The 24,191-nt window shown below is 62.6% G+C and overlaps 4 protein-coding genes across 13 annotated transcripts; 3 read left to right on the forward strand and 1 right to left on the reverse strand.

The window, feature by feature from the left end:
• Positions 1-381: 381 nt before the first annotated feature.
• Positions 382-8,374, forward strand: LOC113448643 (sodium-dependent serotonin transporter-like). Its single transcript, XM_087912943.1, has 13 exons — positions 382-631; positions 2,124-2,258; positions 2,523-2,742; positions 3,002-3,140; positions 3,388-3,522; positions 4,478-4,581; positions 4,889-5,016; positions 5,417-5,529; positions 5,889-6,020; positions 6,353-6,452; positions 6,779-6,879; positions 7,499-7,666; positions 7,776-8,374. Exons 1-13 carry the CDS (start codon positions 451-453, stop codon positions 7,854-7,856), a joined length of 1,737 nt encoding a protein of 578 aa, XP_087769069.1. The 5' UTR covers positions 382-450; the 3' UTR covers positions 7,857-8,374.
• A 52-nt stretch (positions 8,375-8,426) lies between these two features.
• Positions 8,427-9,193, forward strand: C15H12orf76 (chromosome 15 C12orf76 homolog). The gene is made up of 2 exons (XM_087912944.1): positions 8,427-8,619; positions 8,756-9,193. The coding sequence occupies exons 1-2, from the start codon at positions 8,427-8,429 to the stop codon at positions 8,839-8,841; spliced, it is 279 nt and encodes a 92-aa protein (XP_087769070.1). The 3' UTR covers positions 8,842-9,193.
• Positions 9,194-9,553: 360 nt separating this feature from the next.
• On the reverse strand, positions 9,554-14,993 carry ANKRD13A (ankyrin repeat domain 13A). 2 transcript variants are annotated; one of them, XM_026719298.2, is made up of 15 exons: positions 14,654-14,993; positions 13,775-13,907; positions 13,495-13,619; positions 13,128-13,173; positions 12,834-12,977; positions 12,547-12,742; positions 12,371-12,437; positions 12,140-12,221; positions 12,004-12,065; positions 11,760-11,890; positions 11,316-11,473; positions 11,109-11,222; positions 10,813-10,973; positions 10,561-10,628; positions 9,554-10,210 (listed from the first exon to the last, which is right to left on the reverse strand). In XM_026719298.2, exons 1-15 carry the CDS (start codon positions 14,735-14,737, stop codon positions 10,018-10,020), a joined length of 1,764 nt encoding a protein of 587 aa, XP_026575083.1. In that variant the 5' UTR covers positions 14,738-14,993; the 3' UTR covers positions 9,554-10,017. The 2 variants fall into 2 exon arrangements, with proteins under 2 accessions (XP_026575083.1, XP_087769079.1); XM_087912953.1 differs by having other exon boundaries at positions 13,495-13,646; positions 14,654-14,879.
• A 329-nt stretch (positions 14,994-15,322) lies between these two features.
• GIT2 (GIT ArfGAP 2) lies at positions 15,323-23,632 on the forward strand. 9 transcript variants are annotated; one of them, XM_087912948.1, is made up of 19 exons: positions 15,323-15,548; positions 15,838-15,971; positions 16,642-16,754; positions 17,188-17,293; positions 17,438-17,524; positions 17,617-17,747; positions 17,935-18,029; positions 18,175-18,220; positions 18,759-18,810; positions 19,006-19,078; positions 19,302-19,399; positions 19,770-19,881; positions 20,125-20,267; positions 20,446-20,508; positions 21,842-22,075; positions 22,374-22,456; positions 22,627-22,797; positions 22,887-22,950; positions 23,295-23,632. In XM_087912948.1, exons 1-19 carry the CDS (start codon positions 15,497-15,499, stop codon positions 23,505-23,507), a joined length of 2,070 nt encoding a protein of 689 aa, XP_087769074.1. In that variant the 5' UTR covers positions 15,323-15,496; the 3' UTR covers positions 23,508-23,632. The 9 variants fall into 9 exon arrangements, with proteins under 9 accessions (XP_087769074.1, XP_087769072.1, XP_087769073.1 ...); XM_087912946.1 differs by having other exon boundaries at positions 15,334-15,548; positions 20,446-20,553; XM_087912947.1 differs by having other exon boundaries at positions 15,337-15,548; positions 18,762-18,810; positions 20,404-20,508.
• The last annotated feature ends 559 nt before the right edge of the window (positions 23,633-24,191 follow it).

Consider the following 24,191-nt stretch of genomic DNA (forward strand, 5'->3'; position numbering starts at 1 on the left):
AGGTTCTCCTGGCTCCTGCACCCGAGCTACGCCAGGGACCGAGAAGGGTGGAGAAGCCCAGCGGAAGCCCTACAGCTTGGAGGGGCTCAGGCGGTGGGGCTGAAAGGGAACTCCCACGCTGGGCAGGCCCCACAGCTGCCCCAGGCCTCTCGCCCAGAAGAAGGAAAGGTCACCTGCTGTTTTTCCCTGCAAACCCTGGACGGAGGCTGTGCAGCTGGTGGGTATGGGCAGACCCAGCCCCCCCACCCCCCCGTGCCTCTCTTTCTCCTGAAGCCAGACAAGGCCAGGCACGGGGGGTGGGGGGGGCTCCTCCTCTGTCTCCTCCCCCCCCGCCCTTCTCCCTTTGAAGTGAGCAAACCTTCCTAGCGCCTACTGCACTGACCCTCCTCCTGGGTGCGCCTGCCCTCCGCCAACTTCTGCAGCCCAGACCCTGCTGGGGTGTTGTGGAAGATGTCCGCTTCTCCCAGGCCGGCTGGCTCCGAGACCCCCCAGGCTGGCTCTCTGCTTGGCCAGAGGGACCCCCGGGACACTTGGAGCAAAAAGGCGGATTTCCTTCTGTCCGTGGTAGGATTTGCCGTCGATCTGGGCAACATCTGGCGCTTTCCCTACATCTGCTACCAGAACGGAGGGGGTAAGGAGGCGGGTCATGAGTGGGCACAGATTTGGGGCAGAGGTGAACTTTCCACCCAAGCAAGGAGCCCCTTATAATTCTGGGTAAGGGTCTCTCTGATTCTGTTCCCTCCAAGAGGTCACCGTCTTCTCCACCAGTGCAATTTGGAAGACTGGACTTTAGAACGGGGAAGAAAGACCCAGAAAAATAGGGGGTCCCGTTGAAATCCTAAACATGAAAGTGTCCACGTAGCTTTATTGGGGAGGTTTGCCATTGTAAGAAGGTTCTTCCATTTTCCTGGAGGGTTTCTTGGGTCTAACTCAGACAATATTTCAGTCTCAGGGTAACGGTACCAATAGCTGCCATGAAGGCTTTCTCTCTTTTGGAAATGGGGAACTGTCCATGGTATTTATTTTCAGCCTCACTGAAATGCATTGCACAAAGACACACAAAAATGCGGGTGGCCAATACAGTTTCTCTTTGGCCCCATTGGAAAAATATGATAAAATCTGAAACACGGCACTGCTTGAATGCAGAACAACCTAAATGTGGTAAAATTGCAAACCATTTTTACCATTACTTGTGGCAATATGGACTTAATTTATAATACCAAACTTTAGCGATTGGCAAGTTGCTGCTTTCTTTTTCCCTCTAATTCCTTTTTATATTTCTGCCCTTTTTACCAGCAACTTGGGATTTTTGTGAAGTAAAATCTATACAAATGATCAGAGGAAAACTACTTAAAAGGAGAATACAAATAAATCAATAAATAAAAGTCAGGCAAGGGAGAAACAAATGAATCAGACACTGTTGGACTCTCTATCCAAATTGTTAAATATTTCCTTTAGATTTAAAAAAAAAATTCTGGAAAAGTATAAGAAAAGTGACCAAATGCCCTTCTTAAATGTGTGTGTGTGGGGGGGTGGGAGTCTGAATTGCAATTTCCAGCTCACTTATGGGACTTGCTGGGTGCCGTTTGGAGCCCATTTTATTCCGGGCGGAGAATAATCCTGCCTGGAGATCTGCGTATTTTCAAACGTTTTTCCAGGACACGAGGGGCTCTTCCCCTTTCCCACGTGCCTGTGCTTTTCAGCCTGCATTCTTATCCATTTAGCTTGCACCCGTTGCCTGTTTTCCCTTGGACACATTGGTGTCACGATTGTGCATGTTTCTAGACCACATGAATGCAGAGAAATCGGGGGATAGTTTGAGTCTCTTCAATTGTGGCAAGCGGCAGCTGGAAGGCTTTAAGAAAAAGGGGGGGGGGGTTGGGGAGGAACTGGTGGGGAGCAAACCATGTCCCCCCCCCTCACCACTTCTTTAAAACATACGGAAGGGAGTTGCTATGCACATCGCCAGGAGAAGCCAGGCAGCCTCGGGAAGCCTCTGAATGTGATGGTTAATTGAAGCGGCCTTTCCCCAAAGGAGGGTGTGTGTGTGTGTGTGTGAGAGAGGGGGGGGGAGCAGGAGAGAACCCCGAAGCCTTATCCCCCGTGCCCCTTTGCTGCCCCAGGAGCTTTCCTCATCCCCTACATGCTGATGGCCGTCTTCGGAGGGGTGCCCCTTTTCTACATGGAGCTGGCGCTGGGGCAATTCCATCGGGTCGGAGCCATACCCATCTGGAAGTACATCTGCCCCATCTTTAAAGGTACCTGGCCAGCCAAACAGCAGACGGGGGAGGGGGGCACCTGCACATCTGTCTAAAAGGTTAGGATTCCTCAAAGTGAGTGGGGGGGGGCTTTCCTCCCCCTTGGGGAAAATGCTTTCCCGGGACAGGACGGGGGGAGAGGCGCCTGGAGGGGCGCCTGGAGGGCTTGAGGGAAGCCGAAGCCAGGCTTCCGCTTCCGCCAGGTACCTGGGGGCGAGGAGGGTCTGGGGGCCGCCTCCGCCTGCCCGTCTCCTCCCCCCGCAGGCATCGGCTTCTCCATCTGCGTGATCAACCTGTACGTGGCCTTCTACTACAACACCATCATTGCTTGGGCCCTCTTCTACTTCTGCTCCTCCTTCGCCCGCACGCTGCCCTGGGCCAGCTGCAGCAACCCCTGGAACACCCCCAGCTGCCTCAGCTACTTCGAGGCCGGCAACGTCTCCTGGACCAACCTCTCCAAGTCCCCCGCCGAGGAGTTTTACATGTAAGGGCGGGGGCGGGGGGAGGTCAGCAGCCCTGGCAGGGGCCAACGGTCTTTGGGAGCAGCGCCAGGGCTGGTTCTTTAGGTGGCGCTGCTGGCACAGCATGAGCCAAGGCAGGGGGCATGTGGCTTTGGGGTCTCTCGGGCATCGGGATGGAATTGTCCACGTGGGCAAATTCTGCTGGAATTCCTCCTGGGAACCTTGGCCAGCCGGCGATGGCGCTTCATTCCCGCTCTGATCGAGAGCTTCTCTCGGTCGCAGGAGGCATGTCCTGCAGGTGCAGAATTCGCATGGACTGTCTGACGTGGGCGAGATCCGTTGGCAGCTGCTGCTCTGCCTCTTCCTCATCTTCACCACTGTCTACTTCAGCCTCTGGAAAGGGATCAAGACCTCGGGGAAGGTACAGGCTGCGTGGGAGCCTCCGCCTCTTTCCTGCAGCAAGGAATGGGGCCCTGAGGCCACCTCCTCCTCCAGGGGACCCTGGGGGCCAGACCCCATGCCCACACCACCCCTCCTGTGGCTGCAGGAGTGGGCAGGGGGCACCAACCCTTCAGGTCTTTTTCAGGGAGAAGGCAGAGGGGGAAGCAAGGCCTCTCCTGGGATTGGCCCCAGCCCTGCAGCCCCTCACAGCCTGGTTCTCCCTCCAGGTGGTCTGGGTGACAGCCACCCTGCCCTACGTTGTCTTGCTCATCCTGCTGATCCGTGGGGCAACCCTCCCGGGGGCCTGGAGGGGGATTGTCTTCTACCTGCAACCCGACTGGCAGAAGCTGAGGAGCGTGGCCGTACGTTGCTGCATGCAGCTCTTTGTAATTGCCAGCTTCTTCCTTCCAGGCTGGAATTCAACAGGGGCTGTGCTAGAGAAGGTGGCAAAAGGACCCAGGGCTGGAGGCTGGGAGGGGGCTCGCAAAAGGGGCCTCTATCCGGCCATCATGCAGGACAGAAACCCCGAGGGCCCCACATTTCAGAGTTGTGGCTTTTCCCAGCTAGAGATGCGGGGGGGGGGGTGCGGGGGGGAATCACTTACGCCACATGGGGAAGCTGACCCAGAGCAGCGGGGAGCCCCTGCGAGCTCATCTGGCCCCGCAGTGGCCCTTCTCCAGTCCCACACGATGCTGGCTTTTCTGCAGGGATCAGAAGGAAGCCTTCGCTCTCCCAGATTCCCTGCCTTTCGGGCCTTTTCAGGTGCCCCCCCCCCCCGAGGGAAGGACTTGCTGGGCCCTCTGTGTGAAGGGCCACCTTCTGAAAGGGCCACTTGCTCGGGCTCTGCCCCCCCCGTGACTCCCCTCCACTCTTCCCTCTCCTGCGGATCCACAAGAGGCCCCCAATCTGGCCACCCCCCTCTCCCTGGAGAAGATCAGAAGGCCAGTGGGGGGTGGGGGGGCTGTTCTTTCCCTTGCTATTCTTTGGCACCCTTAGAAATGCAAATCAGGAATTGAATCACGCATGTCATTTGCTGTCCGAATTGATCAGGGCTGCGCCGAATGGACAATGGACTTCCTGCCCATAATTACCTCTCCTAACAAACCGATGAATTTTCATGAACGCTGGGGGGCGGGGAGAGGAGAGACTGGCCAGAACCTACAAGGGGCTTCCTTGGTGCCCTTCTTCCACCTAACACACCTGTCCAAGGGCAGCACCGGCCTTGCAGGAATCCATGCCAGCAAGAATACGGGCTTCTTCCACCAAACGTGACCTTATGCCTCCTCAGCTGCCTCCACTGTGCCTTCCTCTGCTCAGGTGTGGGTGGATGCAGCGGCCCAGGTCTTCTTCTCCCTGGGGCCAGGATTCGGGGTCCTCCTTGCCTTGGCCAGTTACAACCCGTTCAACAACAACTGTTACCGGTGAGGCTTCGAGGCCAAGCAGCTCTCCCCTCTCCTCTTGACCGCTCTGTTGGGTGGCTGCGCATGCTGGTCGGGGAGCAGCCTAAGCAGGCTTTCCAGTATGCCAGGCAAGCCTTTGCCAGCTGGGAGCCCCACAAGGCTGGGTTGGAGGCAAATGGCCACGCGGGGTTGCAGAAGAGGGCAGCGAGGGGATCCCGGCTATCAGCCAGCTGCCTTCTTTCTCTCAGAGGTTGGCACAATCCTCCTCTTCTCCTGGCACATCTGTCAGGGGGGTGGGGGGAGTCAGGGCTCTGTCGCTCCTTTCCAGAGATGCCATCGTGACCAGCCTGGTCAACTGCTTCACCAGCTTCCTCTCGGGATTTGTCATTTTCACCGTCCTGGGCTACATGGCTGAAATGCGGCACATGGATGTTGCGGAGGTGGCAAAGGGCAAGGGTATGTGATCGCCTCTGGTGGGCCTCAGCCAAAGGAGGCTGCAACAACTTCCTCCCCAGTGAGCCTCGTCTTTCCCTAACGCCGTCGCTCTGAGGAGAAGCCGGTGAGAGGAGAACTGAACCAGACGTGATTGGATTCAAGGAACAGGGCCCCCTCGGCGGCAAGGTCTCTCTGCCTTACATCTGGCTCCCTATTTGGGAGAAGGCCAGCCCTGTAACTCGGTCACTTTCCTGCCAGCAAGCAGGTTCTGCTTGGTCCCCACCTACCCAAGAGTCATTTTGGGGGCGATGGGTGGCAGGGGAGGCCGTAGAAAGCTCTCAAGGGAGAGAGAGAGTGCTGGCCCATCGGCCACGGGCAGAATCAAACCTGCCTGTGGTGCCATCCCAAGGGTCTCTTCCAGGGCCCAGCCTCCTCTTCATTACGTACCCGGAAGCCCTTGCCAACATGACCGGATCCTCCTTCTTCGCCATCCTCTTCTTCCTCATGATGGTCACACTGGGACTGGACAGCACAGTAAGGCCAGTTCCGTTCTGCGTTGGGAGGAGACCCTCTGGGCTGCCCTCCTGCAAGTGGGTGGGCTCCGTGTTACATGCTCTGTGGAGGCGGCTTCCTTATCTACCTTTAGAGGAGAGGCCCCAGGTGGAAATATTTCCAAGGCAGAAACTGTGGGGAAAACCTCCCAAGCGACCTGCCAGGATCCCTTTTCAAGGAACAGTTCAACACCCACCCACCCCCGGCAACCTTTCCGAAGGGCAGAATTGCTCCGAAGTGGACGGAGCAGCCCTGCATGTCCAGACCCCCCCAACAGTCTCCAGGGCTCAACCTCTGCCTCAGACTGGGTTTTCCGGGGGGGGGCGGGGGGGTGTTTGCAGTTTGGGGGCCTGGAAGCTGTGATCACTGCCCTGATGGACGAGTACCCCCAGGCGCTGGGCAAGCACCGTCAGCTGTTCGTGCTGGGACTCATCGCCCTCTGCTTCCTGGGCTCCCTGGCCACGCTGACCAATGTGAGTTCTGGGGAGAGTGGGTGTTCCTTGACCCCTTGATCACAGGGCCAGGCAGCACCTCTCGGGTTAATGCAGAAGAAAGGCCAGCTGGGATACTGGAGGACCCTGAAACGGCCGTAACTCTTCTCCTGCGTGGATTTGCAAGGAAGAGACCCTACTAGAACTGGCCCGCAAAGGGCAGAGTGACCCCAGAAGGCCAATCCCTGCAGTGTGGCATTGTCCACCTTCAAGGGCTGCTCCCAACCCAGCCTTTCTGGGGGATTGCAGCCTCTCAGAGCCTCCCCGTCCCCTCCCGGGTTCACAGCAGGCTCTCTACTGGTGTTCCCATCCAGGGAGGCCCCTACATTGTGAAACTCCTGGAAGAGTTTGGGGCTGGTTGCTCCATCTTAGCTGTGGTGTTCCTGGAAGCCATCGCCGTCTCCTGGTTCTACGGTGAGGAGGAAAGAGGCATTGTGGCCCCTGGGGGCCGGGGGGGATGGGATGGGAGGAACAGAGAGCCTCTACAGGGCCTCCAGTGCCACCTTCCGAGGCCAGCTTGAGGCACCTTGTAGAGTGACTGTCCCTGTACAGGTCTCCTTCAGGGAACCCCCCCCGCATCTGCTCTGCAAACCTTCCTTGGGCCTTTGAAGCCCCCTTTGGCTCTGAGTGTTTCTCCCCAGGCTGTCCAGGGAGGGGGCTCAGCTCCTCAAGGGTCACTCAGGTAGACTGAAAGGTTTGGGCTTTGAGTGACGGATGGACGCCTTGGACTTCCTTCCTAGGAATGCAGCAGTTCTGTAGCGACGTGAGGGCCATGCTGGGCTTTGGGCCCGGACTGTACTGGCAAGTGTGCTGGAGAGTGGTCAGTCCAGCCACCTTAGCGGTGCGTAACGGATCCTTCCTCCACCAGTGCTTCTTCGGTCACTGACTGGGGTTGGAATGGACGCAGGGGGGGCTTTTGACTGAACATCCCCCAAATGGGGGGGACGACTGCCGAGTGGGGGAGCAGGAGGAAAGAAAGGCCTGGTTACGGGTAAGCCGGCTTGCCCCATGAATTAGGAACTGAAACATGACCCTCAAGGAAGGTTCTGTTCCGAAGGCCTTCGGAGCCTTTTTGGCCCGGCCTGGCTCTAGAGAGCTTGGATTCCTAACTTCCCCCTCCCCCGCCGGTTTCCCCCGACAACACCAGTGTTCAAAGGAGCCAGATTTGTGGGTCACAGCCCTCCTGGGGACCCGACTGGGGCATTTCCGGCCCAAAGGGGTACGGATGCTCCAGTTCGTAAATGGGGAGGTTAAATTTGTTCGGCTTGTCAGATGTACCCCTAGGGCCACAGCCGCCCCCCCACATAGTTACTGCCCGGTACAAGGGTCCCCTTGGGGTGGAAAGGAAGAATTTTATGCCGGGGGGATGTCCTAAAGCAGAGAAGCTGGGGAGGGGCCAGTGGGGGCGGCTGGGCATTCTGCCAGACCTGACTTGGCCCTTCTCCTTGGTTCCTGCCCAGTTCATCCTCCTCAGCTCCCTCCTGGACCAGCCCCCCCTCGTGCTCTTCGACTACGAGTATCCCGCGTGGAGCATCCGGCTGGGACACCTGATCGGGGCCTCCTCCTTCCTCTGCATTCCCACCTACATGGTCTACAAGCTGGTCTGGACCCCCGGATCTCTGAAGCAGGTCAGGGAAAGGGGATCCCCACCACTTCATTGGGCGGGGGAGGGGGGTTTCCCTGTCCATCCCCTAACACTCACCCCTCCCCCCACCTCTCTCCCTGCCTCCCCTCCAGCGCCTTGCCCTGTGCCTGCGGCCAGAGAAGATTGCCCGGGAGCTGACCCTGGAGGTGGTGGACGTGCCAGCCCCCCTTTAATCCTTGACGGAGAGATACCCGCAAACACAGGCTGTTCTTGGCTGAGCCCCCCAAAAGAACAGCTGGTTCCAGGCGACCTCCAAGCACAGTTGGATGGGCCCACCGCCTCCCAGCCAACCGCACCTCCTTCTCCTGGAATTGCTGCCCCCCCGCCTTCTCCATGTCTCCTGTGCACAGCAGGCCTTGGGGGCCTTGGGAGGGGATCAGTTCGTTGGCGGCCTCTGCTCTGCAGGCGCTGCCACCCGAGGCGGGGCTGGCTCTTTCCCCGAAGGGCTCCGAGACCAGCCGGGAGGCGCCCGACTCCTGCTTCTCTCCCGGCGTCCCAAAAAGAGCGGCGAGGAAACCGCGCCTCTGCTGGGCTGGGCCGCCCCGTTGGCTTCCCGCCCGCCCCGCCGTCTCCCCCAAGGGAGCCCCGGACGAGCCCCAAGAAAATCCCGTCCGCCTAATAATGCATCAGGCTAAGGACTCGCCAAGCGCCCCCCCCTCCACCCGCTGCGACCAGCACCGGGGAGGGGGGTGTCGCATGGCAGTCCCGCCCCTTCCGTGCGGGGGTGGGCGGGCGCTCTGCACATGTTCAGAGGCCCTTGGACGCCGGGTTGCGAGCTCCTCTCTTCGGCCTCCGCTGGCGCGAGGATGCTGCGGAGCCTCCGGGGAGCCGCCCTGCTGCTGCCGCCGCTGCCGGTCGCGTTGGGCGAGGCCGGGGCGGCGGCGGCGGCGAGCGGGCAGCAGCGTCCCTTTGCCGTCCTGCGGCGGCAGAACCTGGGTAAGGAGCGGCCGGGTGGGGGCGGTCCTGCTCCGTGGGGGCCGCGGGGGTCTCGGAGCTGCCCCGCTCAGCCCGCCTGCAGCCCCCACCCCCCCTTGCCGGCGCCCGCTGACCGGCCGCCTTTTCTCCCCGGCAGCTCTGCTGGGCAGCGTCTTCGGCCTCCTGCTGCTCGCCGCCGTCCTGCTGGCCGTCTGCGTCTATCGGCCGCTTCGCCGCAGGTAGCCGGGAGTGCGACCGGCGGGGCCCGGCGCTCCCCCCGCTGGGCTGGACGAGATCGGGACCCCCGGCCATTCGCCCGACCGAAGCGAAGGAAGGACTGGCCAGGCCGCCCGCTGCCTTCAGTCCGATGCAGAGCGGATCGGCAACAGCCAAGGGTTGCGGACCCCTGCTCGGCCAGAGCCCCCAGTCCGGCACTGGGGCAGCCTCCCTTCAGCCGCCCAATGGCCAAGAGCCCCTCCCGGTGGTGACCCTTCCCTCAGGGGAGCCCCAGGCGGCCTGACCTCCGCGTGGCCCGCGTGGCTGCTGGCATTCCTGGTGGGATTCGGTGCTTTCCCTTTGTGTCCTAACGGGGCTTTTCCGGTGTGTTTCCGCTCCTTCGGTCCGTAATAAAACTGCTGTCAGTGTGCTTTTGCTTGGCTGATCTCTCTTCTCTGGGGGAGGGGGGGGTCCCCGAGGCCTTATCTCAGCCAGCGGGACCACCTAAACAATATTGCCCTGCGTCAAAGGGATTCTCTGATCCTGTAGTCAATTGCACCATCCTAAAATTGCAGCTTGACCGAAGAGGCTCCAGTCTTTGCAGTTTTCCTTTACTAACTTTATAGAGGCCTTTTGAAGTCTTTTCCCTGCTCTCAGAAGAAGCCGCCTTTTTCCTTCAGCCTACAGAGCGCCCCCCCCCACCACCACCTCTTTTTCAGCTAAGGAACTCAGCCAAGACTGGAGTTGCCCCCACTTTATTTAAAAACACCCCCCACCCACCCCAGATTGGCTAGGAGGAGCACCAGCAGGAGAGGCTTGGGAAGGCTACGGAGACACAGAAGCGGCCAGAGGAGTCCAACGGGAAAGCACTCTGGCGCAGGCAGGTGGTGGGTGAGGCACACGGGCCCTAAGAGACACCTGGCAGCTGCTGAAATCTTTGGAAGGTGAGGAGCCGAGTCCGAGGAAGCCCCTCCCTTGGCTCAGGTTGTTACCCACTGCCGCCCCCTCTGTGAGGCTGGCGAGAGCCTGGCACCCCTTCAGAACGGGCTTTGGCAGAGGCTGGGGTGCCCCCTTCGGCGGAACCGCCGAGCGCAGAGGAAGGCGGGCAGATCTTTGGGCTCAAAGCTTTGGCGAGTGAGCGGAAGAGCCCCCCCCCATCCGAAGGGGGCCGGGCCTGTCCTCTACGTCCATCGCGTCACGCTGCTACTTTTCCAGCAGGGAGCGCTGGAGCGCCTCCTTCAGCTCCTCCTCCTCCTCCGCCTGCCTCCGCTGCTCCTCCTCCTGCTGCTCCTGAAGGGAGAGCGCCATGGCCAGCTGCAGCTCCCGGTCGAAGGTGGAAGAGCTGCGCAGGGTGGGGTTGATCCCGCCGCTCGCCAGGAGGCTCTCCTGCAGGGCCCTGCGTGCAGGAGGAGAGAAGCGCTTTCTGGCGGGCCGGATAGGATATGCCCCTAGCCGGGGGTCTGCCAGAGCAGGGGGCTCCAAGCCTGGCAGCTTTCAGGCTTAGGGGCAGGGTCTTTCCCCCCCCCCACGGGTGTTCAGAGGACGAAAGCCAGCCTGGGCAGCCGCCAAGAGGCTCTGCCAGCAGGGGGAAGTGGGCAAGCCGGGCTGAAGCCGGGGGGAGGGTCTCGGCTCCACTCCGCCCCCAAGGGCCTGGGGTGGCCTTGCTGGCAGAGGTGCAGCCCCCTCCCTGGAACCCTAGGGAGGAAGAACCCGAGGGCCCCAGCCCCCTCCGGCTCTGGCCCTTACCTCTGATATCGCAGGTGGAGGTCCTGGGAGTAGGAGACGTCCCCGTTCACAGGTGGCCCCAGAGGCTCCTGGGAAGGCACAGAGGTGACTGGGGGCTCCTCCTCCCACCCCCTGCAGTCCAGCCCCTCAACCCGCCTGTGGTCCTAGCTCTGAAAGACAGCCCAAGGTGGGTGCCTCGGCCCAACGGGGAGGCCGCGGGGCAGCCTGGTGGGCCGCACTCTTGGCCCTGTGGGGGAAGGGACCAAAGCCCACCTGGCTGCGGCCGGACTCCATCAGGCTCTGCTGGATAGCAAACTGCATGATTTCGTTGTCCTCGTCCTGCACGTGCAGGTTCCGCCCATCGTCTTGGACCCGGTAGGACTTGGGGGTCTCGAAGACGGAGGGGTCCACCACAAAGGGGGAGGCCGGAGCAGCTGGAGGGGGGAGGGCTCTGGTCACGACAGCTGCCAGCACATTTGAGGATCCCAAGAGGCTGTAGCTGCCATCTGCCTCCTTGCCCAAAGGCGGCTGGCAGCCCTCCCGGCCCAGACCCTGGAGCACCTCCCTACCAGCGGCGCCCTGCAGGCCTTCGGGGCCCTGGGGTGAAGCCTCTTCCAGGGTGCTGCAGCTGTTGACACGTCCAAAGGTGATCCTAGCGTTCAGGATGTGGAACAGGGGGATTTCTGTGGGGAGGAGAAAGGAAGGGCTGAGGAGCGGTGGCCCCGGGCCTCCTTGCCACTCGGTTGCCTTTGGGAAGCAGAGCCAGGCGGCCATACCGATTTTCACCGGAAACCCAGGAGGGAAGTCCAAGGTGATGAAGTCCTTCAGCCGAGCAAAGTGGGCGCTGGTCCTGGCCATCAGGTCCACGATGGGGGAGACCTGCTCCACAAGGGAGAGCGGGAACTCTTCGGACATCCACAGGTTGGCCTTAAATCTGGGCAAGGAAGGCAGCGGGGTTGCATGGGCGGGGGGGGCACCATCCTACTATTGGAGGGGGGCTTTCTTCCCTTGGGACCCTTTTCTAAGGGCCTCCACACACACACACACACCCCAGGCCAGAGACGCGGTGGGAGATTTTAGAAAGGAGAGCAGCTCGTCTGCCATGTGGAAACTGGAGACACACACACACATGAGCACACACACAATCGCAATGTTCCCTCTTGTGGAGCAGATGCTGCTGGGGGGGGCACAAAGAGCCCTGGGAGAACCAACGACTTTACTTCTGAGTCCGGATGGTCACTTCTTTGGGCCGGCCGATATCTCTGTCCTTCAAGTCAAACTGGGGGTCGAAGTATTCCTCGGGCGTGAGAGCTGTTGGGTTGTTGCTGGAGGCAAACTCCGTCGTCAGGTCCTGGGGGAAGGGCAAGGTGAGAGCCCTCAGGGGCCGCCCCCTCCCCCGGAAGGCTCCCCTGCCTCGGGCTGAGACCCAGAGGAGGGCCGGGTGGGTGGCCCCAGGACACTCACCTGCTGGGCTCCGTATTCGTGCTCAATGGTGCCCAAGAAGGACTCCAGGGGGTTTCGGTCAGCTAGGAGGAAGGGAGAGAGGCCAGTCAGCTCCAAGCTTCCCCCTCCCCCCCAAGGCCCCCTCCGTCGCTCTCACCTTTGTATCGCCTCTTCTCCTCTTCAGTCAGGTGCTCCGTCCGGATCCTGGTCACCACGTTCACGTTGTTGGCCGTGAAGACCTGGAGAAAGGAGGGAGCCGCTCGCATTGGCCGGAGTACGGGAGCCAGGCACAGCCTGCCGACAGCCATCCGTCCTCAGAGCAGGGAAACAGATGGGAGACCCCGAGGGGAAAGGAGGCGCCGCTGCCGGATTCCAGGCAGCGTCTCACCTTAGCTTCGTAGTCGTTCACCACTTCGCTCCTCTCCGTCTTCCAGACCCAGAAGCCAGAGGTATTTCTGCAAGGGAAACATCCGTTTCCAGGCTTCTGGGCTTCGTCTGAGACGCCGTGCTCCCGGGCCCTCTCATCCCCTGGAGGGACCAGTCAGGGGCTCCTGCCTCTCCTACCTCTCAAAGGCGATGCTCCTGGTGTCCAGGGAGGTGCTGAGGATGGGAGAGGTCAGCCGCCGCTCCACCTCCTTGTTCTTTGGAACCATGGAGTCCAGGGTCAGCCGCTTGATCTGCTGCGTGATCTCAAAGCGTTCGGACGCCACCACCTTGTCGTCGTGGTTAACCTCAATCAGCTCCGCCCAGTGCCCGGTATCTGGAAACCCAGGTGGGAAGGAAGGGCTGGTAAAGAGGGTCAGGGTGTGCCCGCCCCCCCCTCCCCCCACGGAACTCCGGGCCCAGCTCACCTTCCCCTCTGAAAATCAGGCTCCGCCTCCCTCGCTCCCAGCTCATGTTCTCAAAGCCCAGCAAGGTGATATCCACTCTCAGCTTGGCGCCGCTCTTCCAGATGCGGCAAACGTCACTGGGGCAAACTCTGGACACCAGCGGGACTGCGGGGAGAGGCGGGGAGAGCTCAAAGATGCCCGTCGGGTCACAGGACTCAAGCCAATTCACAGAACCAGGCTGAGAGGGGCAGCATGAACGCCGCCCCCAAGAGGACCAATAAACCTCCCCAAAGCGGCAGTTTGATTCACGCTTACCCCAGCTGGTGAATTCCCACTTCATTTCCACGTAAAAATCCGGAGTCTGTGGAGGGAAACAAGTCAACAATGAAAGGGGGGGAAGAAGGAAGCCTGGTTGGGCTCGCAGGGAGCCCTGCAGTCTGAGACCTTAAGGGACAAGAACTCAGGATCTTCAAGGGAAACATCCTTCAGCGGAGCGGGCAAGTCTGACCAGAAGCGGCCCAATGGCTGGCTCTTGGTTAGGAGAAAGCCAGCTCACCAGCTTTCAGGGCCAAGGTTAAGTCACCGCAGCAAAACAAGCCGGCCAATCTGCACCTAGGCCACTGGGGAGGCTGGTGGGAGGCCCAGCGGGTGAGGGGGGGATCCTTTTCTGCGCTCAGTTTACCTTGCTGATCTTCTGAAGCAATTCAGGGACGCCACCAAGGGTTGTGGACGTCTGCTGGAAGTCACGGTGTTGAAGGACCATGTAGACTATTTCCGGATCGCCGGTGCTAATGGCCTCGTGCAGGACTGGCAGAAAGAGAAAGCGAGCTGAGTCTGCAGGAGAGAGGCAGGGCGCTCGCCATCGCCGGCAGACGCAGCAGTCAGCTCTGTTCTCCAAGGCCTCCGTTTCCTCGCCACCTGCTCCGATTCCTCCTCTCCTGGGAAGAGCAGGGGGCGCTCACCTGTCCAGCCCTGGGCGTTCTCCTTCGTGACATCTGCCTTGTGCCGCAAGAGGACGCGGACAGACTCCACGTAGCCCAAGGAGACCGCCAGGTGCAGCAAGCTTCGCCCGCGGGGATCCAGCTGCTCCACATCCTGGGAAAAGGAAGGGGGGGAGAGCTCTTCTGAGGACCCCCAGAACCGCCCCCAGGGACACGGACAGGATTGTGGCCCTTCTCCAGACACACCACGAAACCTACGGAAGCAGCTCCAGCCCTGTGACGGCGGTGTTGCTTCGCTCCGACACACAGACAGGCAAGCTCAGAAATGAGGCAGCGTCCCAGGAGACCCCTCCTCGCTTTCCTCCCTTTCTCCCAAGGGCTGGGGGGCTGAGTTGTGGAGGGGGCTGCTCCTCCTCCTAACCAAACGGGGAGAATTTGGGGAGGGGAAAAGGGGGAGACACTTCTCAGAAGGGGGTCTCCTCCTGATGGGGGGTCTGACCTGATCCTGGACAGGCGGGGGGATTGGGGGAGGACCTTCCCCTCCGGACACAGCAAGGCCCAACCAAGGGGGCCCTGCTGGGGAGGGGCGGCGGAGGGTCTCCTCGCTCGCCCGCCCCCTCCTGGGCGCCTTTCCTGGGCAGCCCTGGGGGCGCGGGAGGGGGCTCCCCGGCCGGGGGCGATGGGCGGCCTCGGGTGGGATGCGCACACAGACAATGAGCGTCCGGACGGCACGGATGCGAGCGGGGCCGGCATGCGAGGCCCGCGCCCCTTACCTCCGCCTCCGGCCACGCGCGGGGCGAGCTGAAAGAGAAGAGCACCTGCGGCTGAGGCGGGGCCTGGCCGAGCCCCGGCGTCCGCGGCAGTCTACCCGAGCGCCGCCCCCGCCGCCCCCCGCGCTACCTGGCCCTGCAGGGCGGCCTCCAGCTGCCGGAAGTCGTTCCGCCAGACCAGCCGGTGCAGCGGGAACCGGGCGGCGGCGCTCATGCTGCGGCCCCGACTCTACGCCATGGCTCGCCCGCCACGGCCCGGCCGGCTGAGCACCGACCCGCCTGCTGCCCTCCGCCCGGCCCCGCCGCCGCCGCTGCTTTCGCCCTCCGCCGTCGCCGCCGCCGCCAGGCCCGGAAGGAGGGAGCTCCGCCCTGCGGCGCCGCGGCCAGGCGCTGCCCGTGACGCCCGGGGGGCCATCTTGGGTCAGGGCAGCGGCCGCCCCGCTCCGTGCGGGGCCTCCATGTCGACGAAGGGCCAATCGGGACAGGGCGCCGTGGCTCCTCCCACTCGCGGCCATGTCGAGGGCGGGCAACCCCCAGCAGCGGGTCCTGAGACGACCTGGCAAGGGGCGTTTCTTTGGGGAAAAGGCGACGCAGCGCCTCCTGGCTTTAGGGAGAGTTGAGGATTACACTGAGGCCAGTCTCCCCCCCCCGCCGCTCTTTCCGGCAGTCTTTTTCGCTTCCTTTCTAAGGAGAGCAGGGAGACACGGGAAGCGGCGGTTTTGCCCGCCCTAGACATGGCCGCGCCTGCCTCCCTTCGCCCGCCGCCGGCATGGCGTCCGCAGCGGCCCGCCCCTCCTCCAGCCTCGCGAGGGCGGCCCGCGCGACGTACGGAAGCGTCTTGGCGAATGGCGCCGCTTGCGCAGCGAGGGGCGCCGGCGGTGTGCGCGTGCGCGGCCAGGCGGCTCGGGGACTGGCGGGGCGGAGGGCGACCTGCGAGCGGCGGTGGCGGCGACCGGGGCCCTCCCTGCCGGCCATGGCCAAGCGGCTGCGGAGCAGCGACGTCTGCGCGGATTGCAGCTCCGCGGGTAGGCCCCGGGGGGGAGGGGGGACCCGTCCGGAAGGAGGGGAGCCCCGCCCGCGGCCATTGCCGGGGACCGGGGCTCCTGAGCGGGTGCAGAGCGCCCGGGCCTCTCGGGGCGCCCTTCCTCTCGCGGGCCTCCCTCGGGGGCGCCGGACGGGGCGGGGAGCGGCCGGCCCGGCCGAGCGGGAAGGGCTTCCCGGGCGGGCGGGGGAGGCCCCTTGGCCCCCCTCCCTCGCGGCAGGGTCCCCGCGCCGGGGCCGCTGCCGACGCTCCTCCCGGCTTCTCCCCGGCAGAGCCGAGCTGGGCCTCCGTCAACCGCGGCGTCCTGCTGTGCGATGAGTGCTGCAGCGTCCACCGCAGCCTCGGCCGGCACATCTCCCAGGTGCGGCACCTGAAGCACACGCCCTGGCCCGCCACGCTCCTGCAGGTACCGCCCGGGAGCCCCCAGCGTCTCGGAGAGAGGGAGGCGGCGGCGGCTCCTTCGGGGGCGCCCCGCAGCCCCTGGCCGCTTGTTCGGAGGGGTGGGCGTGGCGGAGGTGGAGGGACCCCGGTCCCGCCCGGGGAATCCTGGGCGATGAAGCCCCCCCCACCCCCATGTCACCGAGAGGCCGAGAAAGCATTTCCTGCCGGAGCGGAGGAGGAGGAGGAGGAGGAAGGGCTGCATCTGTGCCGAGCCCCGCGTCCTTCCCTCCTGGGGGTGGGGTGGGGTCGCCCTTTTATGCTGGGCCTGGGGCGGTTCTCGCCAGGGGCAAGAGGAGCCTCGTTTCCGGTGTCCTGACGGCTGAAGGTTTCCTGGGCACGGTGCAAAACAACCGGGCGATGAAGGCCCGCATTGTAATGGGTTTTATGTCGCAATGCCAAAGGAGAGGCCTGTAAGCCACAAACTTCCTGGGTTTCAACTGGCAGGGAAACGTTGAGGGGTTTAAGGCTTGGGGGGCTGGTGAAGGAAGCGGGCTTTCGTGCTCTTTAAAACGTCGGGCGATGCCGTTCCGGCTCCTTTGATTCAGAGAAAGCTCTGGCTTCCTCCAGCCACGAAGTTGCCATGGAGGAGGAGAAGTGGCAGCGCCGGGGCTTGTGCTCCGTCTTCTCTTTTGCAGATGGTGGAAACCTTATACAACAACGGCGCTAATTCCATCTGGGAGCATTCGCTGCTGGACCCGGCCTCGGTCATGAGCGGACGGCGCAAAGCAAACCCTCAGGACAAAGTGCAGTAAGTGGAGCGAGCCGGGCTGGCGCGAACCCTGAGGAGATGCCAGGAGCCTTCCTCCTGCTCCCTGAGCCTCCAGCAGCCTCTTCGCCGACTGGGGAAGAGCTAGCTTGACCTCGGTTGTTTAAACTCACGCACACATGCGCGCACCCTGCGAAGCCATCTTTGGGAATGTGCAAATTCTTACTTTGTGTAAATGGTTTGAAGTTCAGGCTCCACGCAGTGAGAGTTGGCATCCCACCCAACACCAAATCGGGGATCCCCTGGGAATAAATATACCGAGGGTGAAGAGCTTGGCCCGATTGTCCCTGGCTTGGTCACAGCCCGAGCAGTTGCCCACTTCTGCCTGCCCCCCCACGTGCTGCCCCCTCCTCTGCCTCTCGGGTCCTTAGCAGGGGAGACCCCTTGCAGCCTTTTCCTCTTTCCTGTCCTGCAGCCCCAACAAGGCGGAATTCATTCGGGCAAAATATCAGATGCTGGCCTTCGTTCATCGTTTGCCATGCCGGGACGACGACAGTGTGACCGCCAAAGACCTCAGCAAGGTAGGTTCGCCCCTGGGCAGTTGGCAGGAGGGCCCGGAGCATCCGGCTCCTGCAGGTGCCCTCGTGCCGGGCTCCAGCGGATCGGTGAAGCACGAGGCTCAGGGCGGGACGGTCTCTAAAGGCCTCTCCTGCCTCTGCTTCCAGCAACTGCACTCCAGCGTCAGGACGGGCAACCTGGAGACCTGCCTGAGGCTTCTCTCGCTGGGGGCACAGGCCAACTTCTTCCACCCGGTGAGAGAATGGCGGGTGGTCTTTCTGTAGCCCCAAACGGGCCTGGAGCGGAGGCCTTGCAGCTGAGCCAGCCTCTCACGGCCCTTCTGTAGGAAAAAGGGAACACCCCGCTTCACGTCGCTGCCAAGACGGGGCAGGTTTTGCAAGCTGAGTTGTTGGCTGTGTACGGGGCTGATCCTGGCACCCCAGACTCGTGCGGGAAGACGCCCGTGGATTATGCAAGGTGGGCCCTCTTCGGCCAGGGGAGGGGCTGTTTTGGTAGACCGAAGGGGAGGCTTGGGGACTTCCCCCGAGTAGAGCTCCTCGGGGAGATCTGCAATTAAGAGCAGAGCTGGGCAACAGCCCCCTTTGTTGCCCCCCTGGGAGCCCCAGGGCAGTCTAAGTGCCTCTCTGCCCCCGTTTTCCTTTAGGCAAGGAGGCCACCATGAGCTGGCCGAGCGCCTGGTGGAAGTACAGTATGAACTCACCGATCGGCTGGCCTTCTATCTCTGTGGCAGAAAACCCGGTAAGTGGAAGTTCTGGGTTGCCAGGATCCTGGGTTTCCTCTCCGCTTGAAGTGGGCCCCTTTTCTCTGCGCCCCCCCCAGCCCCCCAAGTCCAGGTGGGCAGCTTCCGGGAAGGCCTAACGCTCTTTTGATGTGTCCTTTTCAGATCACAAAGGCAGGCAGCATTTTATTATACCTCAGATGGCAGACAGGTAAGGAGTCGGCTTCGGACCTTGAGGACTTTCGGTAAAACCGTTTCCAGGAACGGCGCCCCAAATACGAGGCCTCCTGGCCCCGTCACTGCGCCTGTTCAGCCTCTGAAAACAAAGCCACCTCTGGGCTCTCTTAGAACGTCGATCCCAGCCCGTTCTCCTTAGCCAGCAGGATGGGATTGTTCGCAGTTCAGAACTATAATCTCACAGTATTTTTCCCGTTAATGCTGAACCCCGAATCCTGGGGATTAAGGGAGCTGCAGGTGTAAGTTTTAGGCTGCCTCCTCCTGCTAGCGCAAGGTTGCTTTGCTTTGTTTGCGGGGTGTTGACTTGCAACCCGAGCTGCCTGCCCGAGAGCCAGAGGAGACGAGACGGGGCAAAGCTAAGAGGGCTCATCTCCTCCAAATTAACGGCTTAGCGGCACGGAATGAAAAGCTGCTTTCGGTTGTGTGTGTTGGAGTCTCCCGTGTGACCCTGCACAGCTCTGGTCTTCCCGGGCAAAGGGGCTCCTGTTCTGAGGGGCTCTTCCTTCTCGTAGCAGCTTAGACGTCTCGGCGTTGGCCAAAGCAGCCAGGAAGAAGCTTCAGTTGGTGAGTCTGATCCCCTCTCCTCTTTGGCCTCGGAGGTGGGCAGGAAAGCCCAGCCCCCCTCCCTCCCCGAGACCCCGGCCGCACCTTCGGCCCTGGGAAAGGAGGAGCAGCTGCTTCCGGTTGAAGGCCCCGGCCGATGAGCCCAGGGGCGCGGGCAGGCCCAGCTTCACCGTTCGGTCTTGCCTCCCTCTTCAGCTGAGCAATCACCTGTTCGAAGAGCTGGCCATGGACGTCTATGACGAGGTGGACCGGCGGGAGACGGACGCAGGTGCTTTCCTCTGGCAGGGCTGCCCCTCCGGCCAGGGCAGCTGCCTGCAGGGCCCCACTCTGCTTCCCGGCCCCTCCCCCCCCCCCCGCGGTTTGGCTGTGCTGGGATTCGACATGAGGCCACGATGCAGATTAGCGGTGGGGGCGAGGGTGGGATTTGGGGAAGGGCAGATAATGCAGGAGCCTTATGCACCCCTGACCTCGCCCTCTGCTCCCACCAACAGTGTGGCTTGCGACCCAGAACCATAGCACTCTGGTCACCGAGACAACCGTGGTCCCTTTCCTTCCTGTCAACCCGGAGTACTCCTCAACCAGGAACCAGGTGCGAATCTTCTCTGGGCTCTGGCAGCCACGAGAGAAGCAAGCGGCCCCTCCCCCCCAGCCGAAAAACGGCAGCGGTCATCCATTTGGGCCTGGCGAATCCACTGGTCTCCCTTACCAGGCCCATCCGGCGGGGGAGGGGGAGGGACTTGGTGCCAGTCTTCCCATGCCACGTTGCTGTGGGGGGCCACTGGAAATGGGGCCAGAGTGAAAAGGGGGAAGGGGGGGGGAGAGTCTGCTGCCAGGAGGGGCTAGTTGGGGGAAGCCTTGGATCTCTCTGGGGAAGAGCCCCCCTCCGTGTGCGGAGAAGCCGTTGCCCTGGTCGGCCGTGGAGGCCCCTGACGTGCAGAAACGCCCCTTCGTTCTTGCAGGGAAGGCAGAAGCTGGCCCGCTTTAATGCCCACGAGTTTGCCACGCTCGTCATTGACATCCTGGGGGATGCCAAGCGGAGGCAGCAGGGCAACCCCATTCCAAGCGCCACAGGTGAGCCCTTTGCGGGGCCTCCCTCCCGTAATGGGGCTGGAGGCGGGGAGGGTCAACGCGATGGCCTAGAGGGGGCTGCGACGGAGGGGGGGTGGCGGGAGTCACGGGAGCAAGGCCCCAAATGGCCGTGAGGACAGAGGGGCCCCCTGGGAGGAGCCCCCTCGGCCAAGCCCCCACCCCCGGGTCTGCTTTCCCAGGCGGCTGGAGAGGCCCCCCTGCAGCCGTTTCTCTCTCTGCTCTCAGAGAACGTGGAGCTGATCCTCAGGGCGGTCAACAGCCAGCAGGGCCCGGCGGGTCACGAGGCCGACCAGCCCGACTACGACAGCGTTGCCTCCGATGAAGAAGGCGACCTGGGAAGCAGTTCAGGGAAGGCCTCTCGGCAGAAGGTGGGTGAAGACCCTTTGCGAAGGCCCTCCCGGAGCAGAAGGAGGCCGTGCCTGAAGGGCAGCCGCCTTCCCGAGGCCTCTGGCCCTCCTGAGTGGGAGGCGTGTGCCCGCGTAAAAGTGGGGTGGCCTTTTGCAGAGCCTGGACTCCGACTTGTCTGACGGCCCCGTCACTGCCCAGGAATACCTGCAGGTGAAAAAGGCCCTGGTGGCTTCGGAGGCAAAAATCCAGCAGCTTTTGAAGGTGAACGTCAACTTGAGCGATGAGCTGAGGACCATGCAGAAGAAGGTAGCCCTGCCCTCCACCCCCGGCCTGCCCTGCAGGGTTGCTGCCCCTGTCTGGCCACCGGCCGGTTGAGCAGAGTCACCGGGGTCCCTTCTGGTGCAGGGACAAGCACGGCCCGGGGAGAGCAGCGGTTTCCCCCGGCGGGCGCAGCCCCAAGTGCTACAGGCTGGGGACGATGGGGAATGGGGTACTATCCCTCCAGAGGAGCCTCGGTTGCTAGAGGCGGCCTGGGGTTGGAGGGCGACGTTTAGGGGGCTGGGGAGGGATTGGGATCCGAGTTCAGATCCCACAGGCCTTTGGCATCCCGGGGGCAGATGGGCCATGGTGGTCTCTGCTCTCCCCTCCTCTGAAAGGCCAACGAAGCCCTGCCCTCCTCCCTCCCTCCGGCTGTGGCCCACAACGCCCCAGCTTTGACCTGGCTCTTGGACCGCTTCACAAACTGCCCAGGGCGGGGAGCAGGTGGCCAGGCGGCAGTTGCAGATCCGCCTTGCCGAAAAAGAGGAAATGCAGCAGCCCCACCCCACCCCGGCCTGCCCCGTCCCTTCTGCCGGGGGATGCAAGCACGGCAGCCTGGCCACGCCTCGGGGGTTGGTTCAGATACACAGGGAGGGGGATGAAGGGGGGCGGCAGAACTGAGAATCCAAGCAAGGACCTGCCTTCCAAAGCAGCAGCCTTGGGGAGGGGGGATGGGGGACTGCGACCGAGCTCCCCAGGGCCGAGTTTGGCTCCACACCTCTCAATTCTCTGTGGGGTTCCTTCTGTTCCTCCTGCGATGTCGGTGGGAAGGCGCCATGCCAGGGCTGCGGGCAGTTTCTTCCTTCAAACCCTCAGCCAGTACTAAGCCTTCCTAATCACGCGCGTGGGTGCGCACCGCATGGGTGGAGCAGGGCCCTCCTGGGAGCTCCGGCCACTGGCCGCCTTGCCTGGGTCCTTCCGCCTGGAGGCCTTAGAGGAAATGGGTTGTGCGCTGGCTGCCTTGTGCCGCTGAGCCTCCTGCTTTGGCCGGTCACTTTCGCCTGGTTTCCTCTCCCACCGCTGCAGCTGCGGCTGTGGCATTTCCACACTTCCCCTGCCGGCTTGCAGCTCGCCCCTCGCGGTTCCACACAAGCGTCCTTCGCTGGAGCAAGGTTGCTCAAGCCTCCGCCTCACGGAGACCTTGTGGGAGCTGCCGAGCCCCGCCCGGCCCTTGGAAGGTGGCTGCCACGCTCCCCGCTCTCTGCTCCGGAGGCCCGAATCAGCCCTCTTTGAGTGGACAGCAGAGCGGGTGGGACGACTCCCCCTTTCGTTCCAGCTTCAGAGCCTGCAGAGCGAAAACACCAGCCTCCGACGGCAGGGCCCCCCCAACCCGCACCCAGCTCCGGCTGGGCCCGAGTACGCGGACACGGCCTCCGTTCGGCGCCCCTCCTTGCGCGGCAGCCGGCCCATGTCGATGTACGAGACGGGGTCCGTCCAGAAGCCCTACCTGCCCCTCACCGAAGCCTCCTACCCCGAGGAGCACATCGGGCCCCGGCTGCAGCTCTTCCACGTGAGTAACGCAGCTCTCCTGCCGCCTCCCGCTTTCTCCGCAGCAACCGCCAAAGCTCCTTTGCTTGGCCCTCAGCCCACCTGCGCTTTCCCCACTCGGGGTTGGGGGGGGTGGGGAGCCCTCTCTCATTCTCTTCCCTGCTGCCCCGGCGCAGGCAGCTCCCAGCCCACAAAAGCTGGTGGTTCTCTGGTGGGCTGTTTTTCCCAGCCTCCTGGAGAATCCCCGCCTGCCCGTTTCCCTCGGGGGCAGGAAAGAGGATCCCTCCATCCCACCTGTCCCCTCTCGTTGCCCCTTCCAGGTGTCCCGGCTGGAGAAGCAGAGCAGCTTGCCCGAGGGGGATTACGACAACACCACCCCTGCTCTGGAGCTGGACGAGACGGGGTAAGGGCCGAGGCTCGAGTGCGATTCCTGGGCCGCACCCGAAGGGACTCCCTTGTGGTCTTCACGCTAGCCTGAGCCAGAGGGAGCCGGGGCTTCTCTCTGTCCTTCCGGGGAGGGCCCGGAGCCGCCAGGGGAGGCGGTCTGGGGCTGCAGCATGCGTCTTTCGGCAGGCTCACCCGGAAGGCAAGGCAGCGGAGCGGCCTCGGGCCAGAGGGCAAGGACCCCGAGGCCTACCCCAGCCTCAGCTTCCCCAGCACCGAGGATGTGATTCGGAAGACGGAGCAGATCACCAAGAACATCCAGGAGCTGCTGAGGGCGGCTCAGGAGAGCAAGCACGAGAGGTGAGCCTGGGCGGCCTGCGGCTTGGGAGGGGGCTGGGAACAAGGGCCCTTTTCCTGGGAAGGTTCACCTGCCTGCTCTCCCACCGCAGCTACGTCCCCTGCTCGGAGAGGATCCACCTGGCTGTCACCGAGATGGCAGCCCTCTTTCCGAAAGTGAGTAGTGCTTCTCTGGCAAGAAGGGAGGAGGAAGGGGCGCCATGGGGGGAGCCCCAGGTTCTGGGCAGCCCAGGAGGCGAGGTGAGGAAATGGAAGGGGTGGATTTGCAGGCGAGAGCGGGAAGCTCTGGAAGTGGGCATCCCTGAAGTTTGTGGAGACTATCAGGGGGCCGGTGAGCCCTTAGCCAGGTGTAGAGCAAGCAACAGCCGAAAAGCCTCTTGGGCAAGAAGGTTGAGGAAGGCCACGGGGCAACTTCGCCCTCGTCTGCATTCACACATTGCCCTTTTCTGGCCCGTAAACGGGAAGCCAGGTTGGCCACCACGTTCCCTGCTTTCTTCCAGAAGCCGCCGTCGGAGCTGGTGCGCACCCCGCTGCGGCTGCTGACCTCCAGTGCCTTCCGCCTGCACTCTGAGTGCGCAAAGGCCCTCCCGCCCGAGTCTTGCTCCACAGCCGACGTCCAGCTGGTCACCCAGCAGGTCATCCAGTGCGCCTACGACATCGCCAAGGCTGCCAAGCAGCTGGTCACCATCACAACCAAAGAGAACGCCAACTGAGCGGCCTCTGGCGCAGCCTTTGCCGTCGCCCTGGAAACCGTGTTCAGGTTTTCAGGGGAAGCTCTTTTTACAGGAATATTTAAAGCGGTGCGTTACCATTTTTTTAAAGGAAACTCAGTATTAAATTTTGTGCATGTTTTTTTTCTAAGAAGACTTTTTCCCAGGACTGCCAAAATCCACTGCCTTATTTGGTGCTCTGTATTTGCCGGCCTCGAGCGCCCATGCTGGGAGTCTGCCTGGAGTCAACCATCCCATCACCAGCTGACGGGACCGTTTTGCTGTTGCGAGGAGCGGAGTTCGAATCCTGCACTCTTTGTAGCCCCCGCCGGGAACTCGGACGCCCAGAGCGGGACCCTGGAATCCTGCTGTGCAGCTGCTTGGCCCCATCGAACCACTAGAGAGCAACCTCTTGAGATACAGGGACTGGTCGAAAGGACACCCCACTTTCCTGCTCGGTCTGCCTGGGGCCCAAAGCCGCCCCCCACCCCCACCCCACCCCCAAGAGCAGGCGGTGCTTGTAGAGGAAGGAGCGGCCTCCCTCCCTCTGCCCCTCCCCAGGCGGCTCCTCGTGCTGGGTTTCCTGGAAAGTGCTTTTGCAGAATGGCTGTGGCTTGGGAGGCCTCGTGCCTTCCCCGGTGTGGAAAGCTCTTCCGCCTTTTTACTTTTGGAATCCCCCCCGCCTTT

Source organism: Pseudonaja textilis, chromosome 15, assembly GCF_049901715.1.
Source record: "Pseudonaja textilis isolate UNSWEBS1 chromosome 15, rPseTex1.2, whole genome shotgun sequence".
Classification (NCBI taxonomy): Eukaryota; Metazoa; Chordata; class Lepidosauria; order Squamata; family Elapidae; genus Pseudonaja; species Pseudonaja textilis.

Coding starts and splice junctions, on each gene's coding strand:
- LOC113448643 (XM_087912943.1), top strand. CDS start 451: ATGTCCGCTTCTCCCAGGCCGGCTGGCTCCGAGACCCCCCAGGCTGGC. Junction 3,523..4,477: donor AGAAGCTGAGGAGCGTGGCC/GTACGTTGCTGC, acceptor TCCTCTGCTCAG/GTGTGGGTGGATGCAGCGGC. Junction 5,017..5,416: donor GGAGGTGGCAAAGGGCAAGG/GTATGTGATCGC, acceptor GGTCTCTTCCAG/GGCCCAGCCTCCTCTTCATT.
- C15H12orf76 (XM_087912944.1), top strand. CDS start 8,427: ATGTTCAGAGGCCCTTGGACGCCGGGTTGCGAGCTCCTCTCTTCGGCC. Junction 8,620..8,755: donor CCTGCGGCGGCAGAACCTGG/GTAAGGAGCGGC, acceptor TCTCCCCGGCAG/CTCTGCTGGGCAGCGTCTTC.
- ANKRD13A (XM_087912953.1), bottom strand. CDS start 14,737: ATGAGCGCCGCCGCCCGGTTCCCGCTGCACCGGCTGGTCTGGCGGAAC. Junction 13,908..14,653: donor AGGCCGCCCTGCAGGGCCAG/GTAGCGCGGGGG, acceptor TCCTTTTCCCAG/GATGTGGAGCAGCTGGATCC. Junction 11,223..11,315: donor TGGGTTTCCGGTGAAAATCG/GTATGGCCGCCT, acceptor TCCTCCCCACAG/AAATCCCCCTGTTCCACATC.
- GIT2 (XM_026719295.2), top strand. CDS start 15,497: ATGGCCAAGCGGCTGCGGAGCAGCGACGTCTGCGCGGATTGCAGCTCC. Junction 18,221..18,758: donor ATACCTCAGATGGCAGACAG/GTAAGGAGTCGG, acceptor TCCTTCTCGTAG/CAGCTTAGACGTCTCGGCGT. Junction 20,554..21,841: donor TGAGGACCATGCAGAAGAAG/GTAGCCCTGCCC, acceptor CTTTCGTTCCAG/CTTCAGAGCCTGCAGAGCGA.